General features: G+C 33.8%; 3 protein-coding genes across 6 annotated transcripts; all 3 read left to right on the plus strand.

Moving 5' to 3' along the window:
* Positions 1–5,160: 5,160 nt before the first annotated feature.
* Positions 5,161–9,529, plus strand: LOC141697373 (uncharacterized). 4 transcript variants are annotated; one of them, XM_074501703.1, is made up of 5 exons: positions 5,161–5,845; positions 6,253–6,771; positions 7,007–7,326; positions 7,644–7,745; positions 9,391–9,529. In XM_074501703.1, the coding sequence occupies exons 1-4, from the start codon at positions 5,410–5,412 to the stop codon at positions 7,644–7,646; spliced, it is 1,278 nt and encodes a 425-aa protein (XP_074357804.1). In that variant the 5' UTR covers positions 5,161–5,409; the 3' UTR covers positions 7,647–7,745; positions 9,391–9,529. The 4 variants fall into 4 exon arrangements, with proteins under 4 accessions (XP_074357804.1, XP_074357802.1, XP_074357805.1 ...); XM_074501702.1 differs by having other exon boundaries at positions 5,171–5,304; positions 5,450–5,845; positions 7,007–7,745; XM_074501701.1 differs by having other exon boundaries at positions 7,007–7,745.
* LOC141696526 (uncharacterized) lies at positions 9,378–16,484 on the plus strand. The gene is made up of 8 exons (XM_074500655.1): positions 9,378–9,945; positions 10,133–10,735; positions 10,992–11,981; positions 12,422–12,835; positions 13,199–13,746; positions 14,535–15,315; positions 15,619–15,975; positions 16,258–16,484. Exons 1-8 carry the CDS (start codon positions 9,378–9,380, stop codon positions 16,482–16,484), a joined length of 4,488 nt encoding a protein of 1,495 aa, XP_074356756.1.
* An 80-nt stretch (positions 16,485–16,564) lies between these two features.
* On the plus strand, positions 16,565–18,160 carry LOC141697374 (uncharacterized). The gene is made up of 2 exons (XM_074501705.1): positions 16,565–16,786; positions 17,106–18,160. Exons 1-2 carry the CDS (start codon positions 16,565–16,567, stop codon positions 17,784–17,786), a joined length of 903 nt encoding a protein of 300 aa, XP_074357806.1. The 3' UTR covers positions 17,787–18,160.
* The last annotated feature ends 98 nt before the right edge of the window (positions 18,161–18,258 follow it).

An 18,258-nucleotide genomic window follows, 5' to 3' on the forward strand; every position in this document is an offset into this window, starting at 1 on the left:
ACACAATTATAAAAGATATCCTTGTTTCTTTCTTCATATGTAGGAAAAATTAAAAATTGCATTAGACGATATTGAGACCGATCAATACCGGAAGTTTTGGCGTAAAAAGATCAAGAGGAAATCAAATTACTTGGAAAGTGTAGTTCTCCCAAGTAGAAGGAAGGCAAAAGATATGCAATTTGAGATTGCTAAGAAGAAGCTTATGGAGGAAAATCGTGGACAGATGAAAAAGGATTTAGAGAGGTACAAAAAGAGGACCAGCACCCAAATAGTTGTTACCGCACTTATAACTACAGTAACTTTCACTGTAGGATTTACGATGCCCGGCGGTCTCTATCAAAGTGGAGATGTTAATGAAGGATTGGTGGTTCTTTCTAGAAAGAAAGCGTTCAATGCATTTATGGTATCCGATGCAATAGCTCTGCTACTTTCAACATGTTCTTTGTTTCTTTACTTTCTTGAATCCATGTATGAAGATCCCCGCCAAGTTTCAAAACTGAATGCCGCATCAACTGGGCTCAACATTGTTTCTGTGGTGGCAATGATGTTGACCTTTATTACAGGAACATATGTGGTGTTATCTCACTCACTAGCCCTCGCCATTACTGTTAGCATCATCGGGTCCTTTTTCTTTGTTTTCGTCATTGTTTTAATGATAAAGATGGTTTATGATCGTCAAGTAAAAAGAAACGAAGATTGAGCATGTGGGTTGCTATTGTCAATTATTTCAAGTATTTGAAGTTTCTATGATGTAAGAGGGATGATGTTCAGTAATGGGAAGATGTAGCAATTCCGGAGGGACTGTTTTGTTGCTTTGTACTTATTAATAGTATAAGAAAATGTGTATTTAGTGGGAAATAGTAGCAGGATGTTGCATAGAATCATAATCTGATGGTATTAATCTCCATAACCTCATATTTTTCCGGTCTTGACATACTCCAGTTGAGGTATTTTGTTGTCATATCAAGAGTATCAAACATTAGCATCTGGGCACAAGATCACTACAGCTGTTAGATTTAGGAATTCAATACAATTGAAGAGTCCATTGCCTAGAAGTGTGGGGAGATGTTTATGATGGACAGAAAATGATACCTTCACAAATAGCAGGATTTGTAATATTCTCTCTGTACAATTTATTTGTTCAGTTTGACTTTTACGAGTAATTTAAGGTGCGTTGACCGTAGGGATGACAAAATAATCCGATTCGACGGATACCCGATCCGAAATCCGAAATTTTGGATTTATTGAACCCGATTTTTTGGATTTGGATATGTATTTAATTTTTAAACCCGAAAATTTTGGATTTGGATTTGGATATTAGGTATAACGATCCGAAACCCGATCCAAAATCCGAAACTCTATCCGAACCCAATCCGAACCCGAAATCCGAAAAAAAACCCGAATTATTATAATTATATATATTAAACATATATATATATATATATAACATAATATGTTTAATATATTACACATTATAATATTATATAAGTTATCTATATTATAATATACATTTTACATATTATTATATAATTTTTTGAACATATATTTTTATATTTATGTTAAAAATTAACTAACTATAAAGTTTAATGAAATATAATTATTCAATCATTTAAATCAATGATAAGCTTTATAAGGTTAACAAAACATCTATTACTAATAAATCTAAAAAACTGGGTATCAATTAAGTTGATTTTTTAAATGTTAGCTATACCTATAATAACACAATTAATAATGTGGTGGAGTGGTCGAAGATGACACGTTAAAATTCTTTTTGTACAAGTCGTGTGTTCGATCGCAAGCACTTGCAATATCAATAATTATACAAATTTTCAGATTTCGGGTTCGGGTACGAATATTCAATTCAAAAAAATTCGAGTTTCAGGTATACCCGAATCCGATCCGAAATCCGATGGATCGGGTTGGATCGGACTCGGGTATTCATTTTCGGATATTTTTCGGGTTCGGGTATGGATAAAATTATTGGGTTAGGATATGGATTCTGCAATACCCGACCCGATTGCCATCTCTAGTTAATCGCATAGCTCCGTTGATTATTTTTTTAAAAAAAATTTGGTGTTCTTCAAAATAAAATAAAATTTGGTGAGTAAAAATTTAAGATTTGAATTTTTATTCACAAAAAGAAAATTTGAAAAATAATCAACGAAATTACAAGATTAATGCACCTTAGATTACATACTTTTGTTTTAAGTCCGAGCTTTGTGATTACTAAATCATTGAGTGGATACGGATAATCTGCTTGAAATTTTCACGATTAACAGTCAAAAACTCTTGTTCGTTTAGAATATGTATGCAAGTCAAGGAAATTCGATATCAGAAGCCCTCACATAGCAAATACTCCCTCCGTCCCACCAGGATGTTTCCATATATATATATATAAGTAGGTAAAATAATGAAAAGTGATGAAAAGTGTTAAAGTAGTGAGACCTATTAATATTTAATAATATATTTGAGAGAGTGGAGAAAGTTAGTGGGTGTAATAGTGTTTTATATTATTAAAAGTTTATTATTTTTGGAATGTAAAGAAATGGATGGGACGACCAAAAATAGTAACTGTAAAGAAATGGATGAGACAGATGGAGTATGCATTTGAAATTTGCACACATTCACCCGCAATTTCCTTTCTTCCTCGTGTCAAAAAAATATGGTTATTATTAATAACTTTTTGTACCGTTTTTTTTTTCTCTAGCATTACTCGTCTTTTATACCTTAATTTAAATTAATATTTACTTATAATATATCGACAATAAATAAAAATAAATTTGCTGCCATTCAATCATATCTCTGTGAATTATAAAATTAATAAGTAGATTAAAAATTAAAAATTACTAGTTTAAAACCCGTGCGATGCACGGATTGCACATATACTATTTAATATTATATAATTTCTAGAAAAAATTTTGAATTGAATTCTTAAATTTGTCATTTAAAATTTTAAATAATATGATTTCATGAACCAACCGACTAATTAACATTAGAATAATTAAATAAGAGTAATTAAGTAATTTTAGCAAGTATTGATCAACTACAAAACTTTTAAATGTTTTGTTTATAGCCCAAGGCTCATTATTCCGACTTTTTAAGTCCGAATCAATAAGATAATTTTATTTTAGCCCGAAATATCAATTAAAATAATATATAACTTAATATTAATTAGAAGTTAAATTGGTAAAAAGAGAAGTTAACTTTAATATCAATTATAATGATATAGAGTTGTATATGAAATAGAATTTAAATTGTTAGAGTAATTTGACTTCGATATCAATTAGAATTAGAATTAATTGACCTACCAAGTACCAACCGACCAAATAAATTGAGAATATAAGTAAGGGTACCTTAGTAATTTCAGTATGTACCGATCGACTACCAAATTTTAATGTTTCAGTCTATTATAATATAGTATAAATAATATGAAAAATTGTGAAAGAATATATATTCTACATTATACGATAATAACTGTAATGAGGTATAATTTGATATGACTTTTTTTGGTTGGTTTGGTTATCCACATTTATGATCGTCGGATCTTTTTAATCGCCTATGGTAAGGAAGTGAGTGAGGAATCACAAGTGATCAGTACCGTTAGATTTAAATATTCGAATACTAAAATAATATACACTACTCAACTCTAAGGTTCGAACTCCCCCAACAACAAATAGTTATATTATTGTTTATACACTACTAAAACTCTGATATTCGAATCCCACTAACAACAAATATTTATATTATTATATATTTATACAATATCAAAGATTCAGGTTCGAATCTCGCCAATAATAAATATTTATATTATTATTTATAAATATAATAATAAGATAATGATCTAAAAAAAAATTATTATAATTTTGCCTTGGCAGGACAAAACCATATTAAAATCCCGGAGGATACTGATCGTTAATCATCCCCGTGCGAAACCCGGCCCGCCCAAAATTTAAATATATATCCCCTATCCGAAAGTGATATTAACCGAGGCTTAAATTTGAACTAGGTTTTAAAATTGTATAAGAATGAATGATTTGGCTGAAGATGTTATTAGTGAAATTCTCTTGAAGATTACAATTTTAAAAATATCCACTATTTTGTTGCCTGATGCTATTTAAATGTCGCAGCACATTCGAGTACAAGGAGTGTTAATGACATCTGGAACCTATTTGATGAAAGTTCTGAGTACCAGGTATGCTCTTATTGTCTCGGACTAGTCGAATGTTTAAATAAGGGTGAATTTGTTGTACAAACGATGATAGTGTAGTGTTATATGACCCTGCAAACGAAATGAAATGTCCAAGTATGCTGATCAATTACCAATGTTCACTCTCAGAACTAACAATTGCAGTACGAGTCCGGTAATATATTACAATGTTAGAGGGCGATGAGATAACTCAAGTGGTTAAGGGCTTATATTTTGTCGTCCCAGAGTCTGGGTTCGATTCTCGCTCACCCCCGAAATTTGTTAGAACAGATACTCAATTGTAAGGCATATAAGGTAAATTAGTCAAAAAAATATACTATATGTTAATTTAATGATTGTACAGATCACTGCATGTTAACAGAAATTCTGAATGATTAAATGTTTAGGTTATATATTCTCTACTAATGTAGAAGTCTTCCTAACTCACTCCATTTTCGGGAGTTCGTATTCTTTTTGGTTAACTGTAGGAGCCAAAATACTATCGTATTCTTTTTGCTAGTCATTCTGATGTATAAACCGATAGTAAGTTTACAGAGTTCTCGTTTAATTCATACAGGTCAACTAGTAGGTTGTTAGCAATGATATTGTCATCTTTTATAGTATTTGTGTTAGTTGTAACTGACACATCTAATTAATATGTTTGCTTAGATTTTGAGTGTTGTTTATGATTTTCGCATACCTATATGTATAAAGATAAATAATTAAATTAACCACATCTAGCATGTGAATTCTTAATCAACTTGTTTGCTTAGACTTTCAGTGTTGTTTATGATTTTAGTATACATCAAGCTTTGTGTAGAAAGATAAGTAATGTTGATTAATTGCGTAAAGATGATCACCTTTAAAAAATATTAATTTAACAAATCAATAATTAGTTGTTAGAACTTATAATAACATTGTTTGAAAATTTCAGTATTAATATTTTAATATTAGTGGCCTTATGTAGCTTGTGAACTTCAGTATCACTTCAGTATCAGTATTACAAATGGCCGGTCTGGTTAAGTTATCCCAGCCAGGCTCCAATTTTGTTAGTTCATCTGTTGTTATTTGTTAATTATAATATATACATCAAATCTCTGTATATAAGGATATGCAAGGTTGATCTACTAGCACCTGCAAATATATTCTTCTGTTTACCCGACTACTTCAATTGGACATTATATATACACACAATTTTGTATTTGCTGAAATAAGATATAATTATGGATGAATTAGATGTTTTGTATGATGCTGCCATTGTAGGAGATGCTGAAGCCATTGCTAAATTGAAGATAAAAGCTGATACAGTCAACGATGATGGCAAAACTCTCCTTCACATTGAATCGGAGTCAGGAAATACAAAACGCGTGCGATTCATTTTGAGGGAGTTTGCATACAAAAATCTTTTGTCCAAGCTTACTCCATATAAATATTCTGCACTTCATTTGGCTATATATGACGGACATACTGAAGTGGCTGATGTCATCATTGAAGCAGCTAGACGACAATTACTGGAAACTGAATTTCAAGCTTTTCTTAGGCAAGGTGATGAATACATGAACACAGCCTTAGATGCTGCAGTCATGAAAGGAAACGTAGCAATTGTTAAGCTATTACTGGAGGCCGACCCTATTGATACACACATTCAAAACGATGAAGGTAAAACACCCATGTACATAGTTGCTGAACAAGTGTTTACAAGGATTTTGATATACATCAAACCTCTGTGTGTAAAGACAAGTAATGTTAATCAGTTGAATTACAACCCACTAATAACATTGTTTGAAAATTTTCAGTATTAGTATTTTAATATTCGTGGCCGTATTGTATTAGTATTAGCATGTGGATTCTAGAATAGATTTGTAAATGGTAATGGGTCTGGTTAACCGTATAGTGTAGTGTTTTATATATACATGAAGCCTCTATATATAAAGTTAGGTAATGTTGAATAACTAGCCCCTGCAAATAATTTCTATAATTATCCGAGAGATTCAATCCAATTATATTGCATCTATAGACATAAATAACTATGACATATATAAGATCTAATTATATGGATGAATTAGATGCTTTGTATGGTGCTGCTTTTTCCGGAGCTATGTTGGCAGCTGACGTACTGATCAACCATGATGAAGAATCTCAAAATGGAAAGGAACGTGCGCGATTCATTATGAGGGAGTTTGAAAACAAAAGTCTTCTGCCCAAGCTTTCTTTTGATAAACAAACTGCACTTCAATTGGCTATAGATCTTGGTCATACTGAAGTGGCTGAGGTTATCATTGAAGAAGCTAGACGACATATGTCGGAAACTTGCTTTCAAGCTTTTCTTAGGAAAGATGATTATAAAAAGGACACCGCCTTACATCTAGCAGTCAAGAAAGGAAATGTGGCAAATGTTAAGCTATTAGTAGAGGCCGACCCTACTGATAGACATAGTCGAGACTATGATGGTAAAACTCCAATGTTCATAGCTGTGGAACAAGGGTTGGACGATATAGTGGAGATAATCTCTACAACTTGCACAAGTCCATCTTTGGACGGACCTTATGGTAGTACTGTCCTGTGTATTAAATATCTCGACCAAGGTATGCCTTGCAATTCTTTTTTTTTTTTTTTGAAGAAAAACAATTATGCAAACCAAATGTAGTTCCTTCTGTTTTATATGCTAATTCCATTTTCTTTGTTGTTGACATTTTCTTCGATTCAATTCCATGATAATTCCTCAGTGTGTAGTATAACATTGTCCACATCCTTCATTATACCTAGATTTCAATTATTTAAATTATAATCGTCTACAATTTGACACATTTTTATATATAGTTAAGAGCCCTCGTAGAACACTCTATAAAATTATAGAAAGAGATGCTTTATATGCTGCTGCAATTGCTGGTGATGCTGATGCCATAGCTAACTTGGAGATGCAAGCTGATATACTCAACATATTTGGCGAAACAATACTTCATTTTGAATCTAGAAATGGAAATACAGAACATGTGCGGTTCCTTTTGAGGGAGTTTGCAAATAAAAATCTATTGATAAGGATTTCTGAAGATAAATTAACTGCACTTCACTGGGCTACATGTGGTGGACATACCGAAATGGCCGAGGTCATCATTGAAGCAGCTAAAAAACAATTTCCGGTAACTTCCTTTCAAGCTTTTCTTAGGCAAGAAGATTGTAAAATGCACACTGCCATGGTTATCACGGCGCCAAGTCGAGCATCGACGCCCGAGTACCTTCGAGAAGACTAGTCGACAAGTCGCTCCTCTATCTAGATCTTTCTCGTTTAGCTAATACTTATGGCTTATGCTTTTCTAGTTCTTCCAAGAATTTAAGACTCTGCGTCCTGAAAATCTTTTGTTCAATCAGTTTAATCACCTAATGTCTTCACCTAATCGTTAGTTTAATTATCTTATATCATCATCTAATCGTTAACCTTTTCACTGGCATTACACAGTAGGGACTGGAGTAACAACATGTTGCAGCAGTACCAAAGCGAGTTACCGGAACAGGGGGAAATTTTGAAAGAAGCAGGAATTTGCAGAAGACGGGTAGCCAGGTATATTTATTAATTTTTTGCTTTGACACTTGAGATGCGTCTTTTATCTCATTGCATAAATTATCACGAAATTGTAAGGTTCATTTCGGCTCCATTATTGTTGTGTTATTAGACATTTCTTTCTATGCAATTATTAATTACAGAATCTCCTGCATAAAGCAAGGTGAAGTGTCTTTTATGCACTGACTATCAAAACAAGTTAATGTAGCTGTCAGTTGAATTCCACTAATTTGTGGAAAGATTCTAACAAGCTGGAGCTACAAGTATGCAGCTGTCAGAGATGATAATTGTGGTACTAATTAATTTAGGAGACTTTTGCAGAGTATTAAATAATTAAGAGAATGTGTTATAAATATGTTATCAGAAATTCTGAATCATTAAATGTTTAGGTCATAGACTTTTATTAGGAATTAGTTTTCCTGGCCAGCTCCACTTTCTGGAATTTATATTTTTTTAGATAAATGTTAAAGGTATTAGATATGTGTGTGCACAAATATGTGTTCTAGGTACAGGGTATTATACAATAATACATAAAAGTACGCCAAAGTAAGCGAGACAGTATCTTGGCCCATGGTTTTTTTCACATGGGACTTATCTATGCCGTGAAAATCTTAACTCATTGAATTAGTTAAGCCCTTCTCGTCCGACCTTATTGGATTAGTTGAGCCCTTCTCGTTGACCAGTTTGCCCGTTGCGAATCCCTCAACCAATTAAACAAATCAGAGAGGTACGCAGCACCTTCGCAAACCCCTAACCCTAGAATTGAACAGAATTGACGGCGAGAAACAAAAATTATATAATGTATAGATATGTTAAATCAAGTAAAAGATATTCAAATTAGAATTATTAACTAACCATGGTTAGTATAGTAGGGTGAAGATAATAAATATGGAAAATCTTTGATATAATTTGATTGGTTTAAAATTTAGCATTGCGATGATAAAATAAATCATAGTTTTCTCGGTACGTGTTAAATTGCATTTGGGTTGACTTGGCTATTATAATAGTAAAAGATTAACCGGATGTTGATTCTAAATTTATGCTAAACATTTGACTTTTTAACCAATTTCAAGGTGTTTATAATATTTTATTAAAATTTAGATTTTGTATTACTTATTCTACAGCAACAGTTCCAACACAGCCTAGAGTTCATTTGCTAGTTTATGTGTTCTTACAGTTTGTACCATTTGGAATCTTTATTAGTAAAGGGGTCTGGTTATGTATTACAGCTAGGCGCCATGTTCGTTTAGACTTTCAGATGTTTATGAATTTTATATAATCAAGCCTCTATATGTCTATAAAGATTATCGCACTGTTTATAATATTTTTACTTAACAACCCAGTTATAAGTTCTTAGAAGTTTTATGTAATAAAAACATTCAGAGCTTTCAGTACAAATTAGTATTGCTTATTTATTTTTTCAGTAAACCTGCAACATGCATGTAGCATGTGAATGGCCGGGCTGGTCTGGTTAAGTGTTGTTCAATTCTCTTTATATAAAGATATGAGCAAGGGTTGATTTTACTAGCACCTGCAAATATTTTTTTCTATCAACCGTAGTGATTTAGTCGGACATTATATATACACACGCATTTATATATCCCACAAGTCTTGAAGAAATTTGATATAATAATGGATGAATTAGATGCTTTGTATGATGCTGCTATTGCCGGAGATGCTGATGCCAGAGCTCAGTTGGAGGAGAGAGCAAATAGGCTGTACGAAAAGAGATACACTATCCTTCATACTGAATCCAAAAGAGGAAATACAGAACGGGTGCGATACATTTTGAGTGAGTTTGTAAACAAAAATCTTTTGGCCAAGCTTACTAAATCTAAACATACTGCACTTCACTTGGCTATACATGGAGGACATACAGAAGTGGCTGAGGTCATCATTGAAGCAGCTAGACGACATTTTCCGAAAACTTCCTTTCAAACTTTTCTTAGGCGATATGATAAAGATGGGGACACCGCCTTGCATGCAGCAGTCATGAGAGGAAACGTAGCGATTGTTAAGCTTTTAGTAGAGGCCGATTCTACTGATAGACACATTCTAAACAAACAAGGTAAGACACCAATGTTCATAGCTGTGGAAGAAGGGTTGAAAGATGTGGTAGAGATAATCTCTACAACTTGCGCAGCTCCATCTTTGGAAGGACCTGGTGGCAGGATTGCTCTGCGTTACAATCTAGACAAAGGTATGCCTCGCGACTCTTTTTTCTTCAAATGTATATAGTTCTTTTTGTTTTTTTTAATGCCAAATTCATTTTCTTTTTTGTTCTAATTTTCTTCAATTCATTTCCATGATGATACCTCCTTAATTATACCTAGATTTCAATTTGCTAAACGTGTTAAATCCACAATTTGACACATCATTATATATAGTTAAGAGCGCCGGTGGAACACTCTATAAAATAATAAATAGAGATGCTTTGTATGCCGCTGCTACTGATGGAAATGCTGATGCTATGTCTAAATTGGAGATGGAAGCTGATATACTGAACTATAAAGACGAAACTATCCTTCATATTGAATCCGTGTCTGGAAATTCAGAACGTGTGCGATTCATTCTGAGGGAGTTTGCAAACAAAAATCTTTTGCCCAAGCTTACTACATTTAAAGAAACTGCACTTCTCTCCGCTATATTATGCGGCGGACACACTGAAGTGGTTGAGGTCCTCATTGATGCAGCTAGACGCCATTTTCCGGGATCTTCCTTTCAAGCATTTGTTAGGCAAGGTGATAACCGTATGTACACCCCCTTACATGCAGCAGTCATGAGAAGAAACGTAGCTATTGTCAAACTATTGGTAGAGGCTGACCCTACCGATAGACATACACAAAACAATGAAGGTAAAACTCCAATGTTCATAGCTGTGGAAAGAGGGTATACGGAAATAGTAGAGATCATCTCTACAATTTGCACAGCTCCATCTTTGGACGGACCTCATGGTAGTACTGCTCTGCGTATTAACAATCTCCACCAAGGTATGCCTTGTATAAGACTTTTTTTATAAGAAAAATATGTGAAACGTAAATGATATAACGTAGTTCTGTTTATTTTTTTATGCTAAATCCATTTTTTTTTGTTAATTTTTTTTTTTTGATTCAATTCCATGATAATTTGGTAATAGAGGGTAGTTCACTGTTCTAAAAACATAACACTGTCCACCTCTCTAATTATACCTAAATTTCAATTTGCTAAATGTGTTAACTCCACGATTTGGCATATTTTTGTATATAGTTAAGAGCCCTGGTGGAACACTTTATAAAATTGTGGATAGAGATGCTTTGTATGCCTCTGCCGTTGCCGGAAACGCTGATGCCATGGCTAAATTGGAGATGGAAGCTGATATCCTCAATAAAGATGACCAAAGTGTCCTTCATATTGAATCCATAAATGGAAATACAGAACGTGTGCGATTCATTTTAAGAGAGTTTGGAAACAAAAATCTTCTGGCCAAGCTGGGTAATCAACAAGAGAATGCACTTGTCTGTGCTGCAAAATTTGGACACACTGAAGTGGTTGAGGTCCTCATTGATGCAGCTCGACACTTGGCTCCTTCAGCTAATGATAATTCAATAACTTCTTTCCAAGCTTTTCTTAGGAATGCGGATCAAGATTCGGAGACTGCCTTACATGTAGCAGTTAAGAAAGATCATGTGGCTATTGTTAAGCTATTAGTAGACGCCGACCCTACGGATAGACATATTCCAGACAATGAAGGTAAATCTCCAATCTACATAGCTGTTGAAAAAGGGTATACGGATATAGTGAAGGTGATATGTACAACTTGCACATCTCCATTAAATTTTGATGGTCCTGATGGTAGTACTGCTTTGCATGCTGCTGTTAAGAATAGCAACCATGGCATTGAAGTGGTTGAGGTCATCATTAATGCAGCTAGACGCTTGCTTTCTTCTGCTTCAGATAATCCAAATACTTCTTTTAAAGCTTTTCTTAGGAAAGGTGATAAAGATATGAACTCTGCCTTGCACATAGCAGTTTTGCAAGGTAACTTGGCTACTGCTAAACTTTTAGCAGAGTCCGATCCAAGTTATCCAGGTATTCCAAACAACAAAGGGAAAACACCATTCTACATATCTGCAGAAAGTGGGTATGCTGATATTGCAAAGATGATGTGTACAACTTGCACTGCTGCTCGATGGAATTTGGATGGTCCAGGTGGTAGATTTACTGCTTTGCATGCTGTTGTAAAAAATCTTGACGAAGGTATGTTGTATAAAACGTTAATTGGCATAGTTATTTTTTGTTCATACCATAATCTGTACAAAGAACGTGTATTAGGCTTACATTTTCTTCACTTATTAAAGTCATAATTCCTCACATAACGTAGTTCACTGTTCTTAAAATCCAAGATCTTAATTTGCTAATTAAATGTGTTGCATCCATGATTTAACATATTCATTACACTTTATTTTATATTCTGATATAGACAAAGAGAACTCAGAAGCAGGCAAGCAGCTGTATATTTGCTTAATTACATTAAACTATTACATATTAAACTAATGTAAATTAACATCTGGTTCTGTTTCTGTTCTTGTATGGTGATTCAAAATTTTATCTGCAAAACATCTAAACTGTAATATTGGACTAGTATTGTGATGCTATTATAAGGGGATTTTATCGTAATAATTTAACTTTTCTTACAGTGAAGAAGGAAGTTAGAGACGTTATTGAAATGATAATTGATGTATCGAAGGATAAACTTATTCTAAAGTACGAGGGCATCAGCGAGCACCGATTACATAAAATTTTGGCAGATGGAGTATTTTCTCGATTTGACGAGAACAAACAAACTATCTTGGAATTGGCAGTGGAGCGAAATTACGTGGGAGTGGTCGAATTATTGCTAGATGTACGAAATCCCGCCTATGAAGATCATTGGATTGGCGAAAATTTAAGTAGTCTAATGACTTTAATTTACAAAGCCGAGGATAAGAAGTACAAGAATATGGTACAATTACTCACGCACACGTATCAAGCTGGAGCTGAGGCTGAATTATCCACACCTTTTATGAAAAATCAAGCGAGTCTACTTTCAGCTATTAGATGGCGTGAAAAAGGTACTAATAAACATGTCTCCAGTTAAATACTTAATACAAGTTATAATATAAAAGGCTCTGTATGTAAAATTAAAATGTAAACCGATTTTTTTACAATAAAATAAAATGTCAATCTGAATATGAAAAAATTGTAAACTAGCGTGTATAAATTTTTTATTTATAGATGTAATATAATCTTATTAGGATGAAATTCCGGGATACCCTATTCTAGAAAAAGGATTAAATTGAGTAAAATGGTATTAGAAGAAAAACAAAAGCAACTAGGTTGTAGAGTAATTAACAACTTAAACTATCGTTTGACGATTTGAAAACCCACCAAATTGTAGAAAATAAATATAATTCCATCACAACATTTCTTTTCAGAAATCGTCTTGGGCCTGTTGAATGGTCATGACAGGGGCCTTGTGACCTTTGTTGACAATTTGGGGTGGACAACTCTTCATCATGCAGCATATCACGAATTTGTTTCAATAATTAAACCTATATTAAAAGCTCAGGTAAAGTTTGGACATGAATTTTTGTATCAAGAAATGTTATCAACACCCTTTCATGTAGCAGTCGAGAGAGGATATACTTCTACCGTAATACTTCTCATGCAATTATGGCCATCTTCGTCTTCAGCGTTTACCAATGTTGATAAAAAAGGACAAAATATACTACATTTAGCGGCATTGCAAAGTAAAAAAAAGATGATACAAGGAATTTTAAAATATTGTTCAGAAGAATATAAGAATGAGTTCGTGAATAAGCAGGACAACAACGGTGATACAGCTCTTCACCTTCTTATCAGACGTGGTTGCTTGGTTCCGGAGCTCTTAAAATACGAAGGACTTAATACAAGGGTGGAAAATAACAACAGATGGACTCCTCCTGATATGTTGTATGTTAACGATCAAATCATTGGCGATCAGGTACGTCGAAAACTTGAACTTCTTTTTCTTTTCATTTTATATTAACCTACTAAAACTAGTCTCTTTGATTAGGCTTAGCTTAATTTGACCAAAAACAAGAACAAAAGATTTAATCTTATGTTTTATCCTAGATTTATATTTCTACGGTGCATTCGGGATCAAAATTTAGAACCTTTAATCTTGCACAAAGTGAGTACGTGATAAGGTTACTATTTAGCCCCTTTAATCTTGCTTACGACGTGTGTGATAAGGTAACTATTTACATTCACATTTACCAAAATGTTGCCCTTCGCCATTAGCATCTTACTCGTATGGTCGAAAATTTGATGATGAATCAACCGTAGCCCTTCGCCTTTAGCATCTTACCCGTATGGTCGAAAATTTGATGATGAATCAAATCCAAACTATTGACAAATTTATTCTTAACTATATCATCTACTGAACCAATATGTTATGCACATTCTTAAATATAGTGACACCATTATTCAAATAGAAAACATAAATAATATTTAATAGGTATATTAAATATAATAATTAGTATGTTGTTCATTGGAATCAAACTACAACACATAGCCTGACAAAAAAAATACTACTGCACAACGGATTAGTAGGATATAATAATAAATATTGTTGTTTATGAGAATCGAACTTTTACAATGACGGACCAAATTTAGAAATGACCACATTTTGAATAAGATTCTTTACAGGCTCAATAAATCAGTTTTGTTTTACCGACCATATGGTTGATATTGATAATTGGTAATTAATTGTCGGTCCTTTATCTATAGGTACAAATCAAAATTGCTCTTGATCATATTCAAATTCATCAGAAAAGGGATATTTTTTCAAGTTCAGTGCTCACAGTTAGTAAACGAGAGAGAAAAGATGCGAGTTTTAAGAAACAAGCAAACCTGATGATACATGAAAAGCATGCAGGGATGAGGCAAGATAGTCATGCCGTTGCCAATTGTTTTGCGGATGCCATTGCTGGAGATCCTATTTCCCAAGCTGCATTGGAGATGGAAACAGATAGACTGCAGCAGGAAGAAGGAAAAACTATCCTTCACGTAGAATCGGCGAGAGGAGTTACAGAACATGTAGGGTATATTGTGAGGGAGTTTGCAAACAAAAACCTTTTGGTCATGCTGGATACATCAAAACAAACTGCACTACACCTTGCAGCACATCATGGACACACTCAAGTGGTCGAGGCTCTCATTGAGGCTGCAAGACATTTGCCAGCTACTTCGTCAGCCAATGATGATACCCATAATACACTTAGCTCTTGTCAGGATCTAATTAGGCATGCTAATTCTCCAAACCAGAACACCGCATTACACTTAGCAGTCCTTAATGGTAACACGGCAATTGTTAAGCTCCTAGTAGGAGCCGATCCAAATGATAGCCATGTTAAAAACATCGAAGGCAAAACTCCATTCTTCATAGCTGCGGAAAATGGGTACAGAGATATAATTAAGGAGATCTGTACGACTTGCACGGCTGTGTCTTTAGATGGTCCTGGTGGTAGGACAACTGCTTTGCATGCTCTTATTCATAATATCAGCCAAGGTACCTAGTATACTATACATAGATGTAAGAATTAATTTTATTAAGCCTTAGAGTACTTTATTACAATGCGTACATAATTTATGGGTTAGAATATGTTTCACTTCAAAAATCCCATCCGAGATATTGAAAGTTTAAACCTTTTATAATGGATAATTTAACCATAATAGAAAAATATCCAATATTAGATTTTTTTTAGCTTTTCACATAACTTCATAGATCATAAGTAAATAAAGTAAATATTTTTATCTGACAACATATGAATGTAATATTCTTGTATAATATCATTTGTACTTGACTTAATAGTGACAGAAGGAGCGAACGAAATGATTAGGATGATCGTTCATGCAGCCAAACGTTCGAGTAATGCAGATTTTGAGGCATTGTTTAGTAGAACAGACGAGTTGGGAAGCACTGTCTTACAACTGGCGGTAGAGAGAAATTATGTGGATGCTGTTAAACTGATACTACAGGAAGATCCATCCTATCAGCATGGTCGTGAAATTAAAAGAAATGGTCTCAGGCATTTAATCTACAAAGCAATAGATAATGGGTATAGTGATAATATTGTCAAATTACTCTCTCAAACCTACCAAGTTGGAATCAGCCCTGAGCATAGAGATGTGCTTGAGTTGATTCTTGCTATTAAAAGGCTTGATGAAGGTATGTACTATTAAAAGTACAGAGCCTACATGTGTATACTGTATTAAATTTAGCTGTTGTTATCATATCCTTCATGGTATAAAATTACATAATTACAGTCACAAATGGTCTACTGATCAAATCTGAAATCAAATTATCTTCATAATTAACAAACCAAGTAATACACCATTTGTGATTTTTTATTTTTTCACAACTATGTAATGAATCAAATTGAAGTTTATTGCATGCATTTTTTGTTTTGAATTTTGCTTGATATGTACTTGACATATTAGTTTTTTTCAGACTCTGTATTAAGTCTCTTGGAAGATTCCAAAAACATTGTAACTTTTGAAGAAGATAATGGGTGGTCACCACTTCACTATGCTGCATATCACGAATTTGATTCCATAATTGGTGCTATAATAGAAGCACAAGAAGAAGTTGGACACCAATTCGTGTATGGAGAGATGGTATCAACGCCATTTGATGTAGCAGTCAAACATGGCCAGATTCGTCTTCTGCATCCTTAGATGCTAACTCTCCGTTCACAGCTGTTAACAAAGATGGTCAAAACATATTACATTTGGCAGCAGCTGACAATAATAAAGAGATGGTACAAGGCATTTTGAAATATTGTCCTGAGAAGTACAAGAGCAAGATTTTGAAACATCACGACATCAATGGCGACACTCCTCTCCATCTACTTATCTCCCATGGTTGTTTTATTCCGGAACTAATAAAACATAAAGGACTTGATACAATGGCAAAAAACAAGAAGGATTTTACTCCTCGAGATATGCTGTATGTTAAAGATGAGATTGTTGCCGATCAGGTACCTTAAAAACCTCACTTTTCTTTTTTACTAGTTTATGAAAACCAGTTTTTTGTCCTCTTTTAACAGAAACATAGCAAAGGACTGCAACATTTGAAACTTTTAGTCTTGTTTAGTATCAGTATGTAGTAAACGGTTAGCCTTGTTTACCTTCCAGTTTTGTTAACTTTGCTCTTTGGCTAGTTGCATCAGAGGTGCCGAGGAGAGATTTAATTGCATTAACTTATTTGATACTTCTGAGGGCTTATCACAGTCTGAATAATAAAGGATCATGTCTCCAAATTAAGTTAATTGGTAATTACTTTTATGTCCTTTGTAGGTGCATATTAAAATTGCACTTGATAGTGTCCAAACTAATCAATCAGTTTGGAAGCTTTGGCCCAAAAGAACAGAGAAGAAAACAGATGCTTGGAGAAGTAATAAAATTTCACAAAGTAAAAGAAAGAAAAAAGATGTGAAATTTGAGGAACACAAAAAATTGTTGATGGATGAAAAGCATGAACAGAGGAAGAAGGATCTAGAAAGGTATAAAATGAGGACCAACACCCAGATTATAGTCACCGCACTTATAACTACAGTAACTTTTACCGTAGGATTTACGATGCCGGGTGGTCTCTATCAGAGTGGAGATGTTAATGAAGGATTGGTAGTTCTTTCTAGAAAGACAGCTTTTAATGCATTCATGGTATCAGATGCATTAGCTCTACTACTGTCAACATCTTCGTTGTTTTTTTACTTTCTTGAATCAATGAATGAAGATCCTGGCCAAGTGTCGAAACTGAATGCTGCATCGACTGTGCTCAACATAGTTTCTGTAATGGCTATGATGTTGACATTTATTGCAGGAACTTATGTGGTGTTATCCCATTCACCAGCCCTCGCCATTACAGTTAGTGTAATCGGTTCCCTCTTCTTTCTTCTCATCATTGTTCTATTGATCAAGATGGTGTACCGTACAGTACTGAGGAATGAAGATAGTATCTTGATGTATAATACATGACCACACAAGTAAAGATATGACTTGTTAAGCGGGAAGATGTAGCACCCGTGGAATCCCTGTTTTATTCCTTAACAGCAATAGACATTATTGTCACTGTCATGTTTGGCTTTAGTTTCATTTGATGTAATATGGAAACTTTCTCAGCAGTTCATTGCCTGATGTTATTTATCATCATAACGTTCTTCTTTGAGTAGTGAAAGGGAAAAACTGGTATCGGTTTGAGGTTTTCTGCAGAACCTGTCGACCTATATACGTTTTTCTCAACAATTTATAAACGTTTTTCTTTTTATACTAAGAGCGATATTGATAATCTTGAAGATGGTTATTGGTGGAGAAAAAATGGATATTGTCTGCACTTTATATATGATGTGCTGTAAATTATTCAAGTGATATGTTGTATTATTCAAGTAGTACTTTGGATTTTTTTGCTGAATTTGTTGCATCCTGCTTATAGCTTGTGTTGGTATCCTGC

Source organism: Apium graveolens, chromosome 11, assembly GCF_009905375.1.
Source record: "Apium graveolens cultivar Ventura chromosome 11, ASM990537v1, whole genome shotgun sequence".
NCBI lineage: Eukaryota > Viridiplantae > Streptophyta > Magnoliopsida > Apiales > Apiaceae > Apium > Apium graveolens.

Bases quoted from the DNA above. Each gene is read 5' to 3' on its own strand.
- LOC141696526 (XM_074500655.1), top strand. From the start codon at position 9,378: ATGGATGAATTAGATGCTTTGTATGATGCTGCTATTGCCGGAGATGCT. The intron at 10,736-10,991 runs GTATGCCTTGTA...TTTTGTATATAG, and splicing joins TATTAACAATCTCCACCAAG to TTAAGAGCCCTGGTGGAACA. The intron at 12,836-13,198 runs GTACTAATAAAC...ATTTCTTTTCAG, and splicing joins TATTAGATGGCGTGAAAAAG to AAATCGTCTTGGGCCTGTTG.
- LOC141697374 (XM_074501705.1), top strand. From the start codon at position 16,565: ATGGTACAAGGCATTTTGAAATATTGTCCTGAGAAGTACAAGAGCAAG. The intron at 16,787-17,105 runs GTACCTTAAAAA...TGTCCTTTGTAG, and splicing joins ATGAGATTGTTGCCGATCAG to GTGCATATTAAAATTGCACT.
- LOC141697373 (XM_074501701.1), top strand. From the start codon at position 5,410: ATGGATGAATTAGATGTTTTGTATGATGCTGCCATTGTAGGAGATGCT. The intron at 5,846-6,252 runs GTAAAACACCCA...TGGATGAATTAG, and splicing joins ACACATTCAAAACGATGAAG to ATGCTTTGTATGGTGCTGCT. The intron at 6,772-7,006 runs GTATGCCTTGCA...TTTTATATATAG, and splicing joins TATTAAATATCTCGACCAAG to TTAAGAGCCCTCGTAGAACA.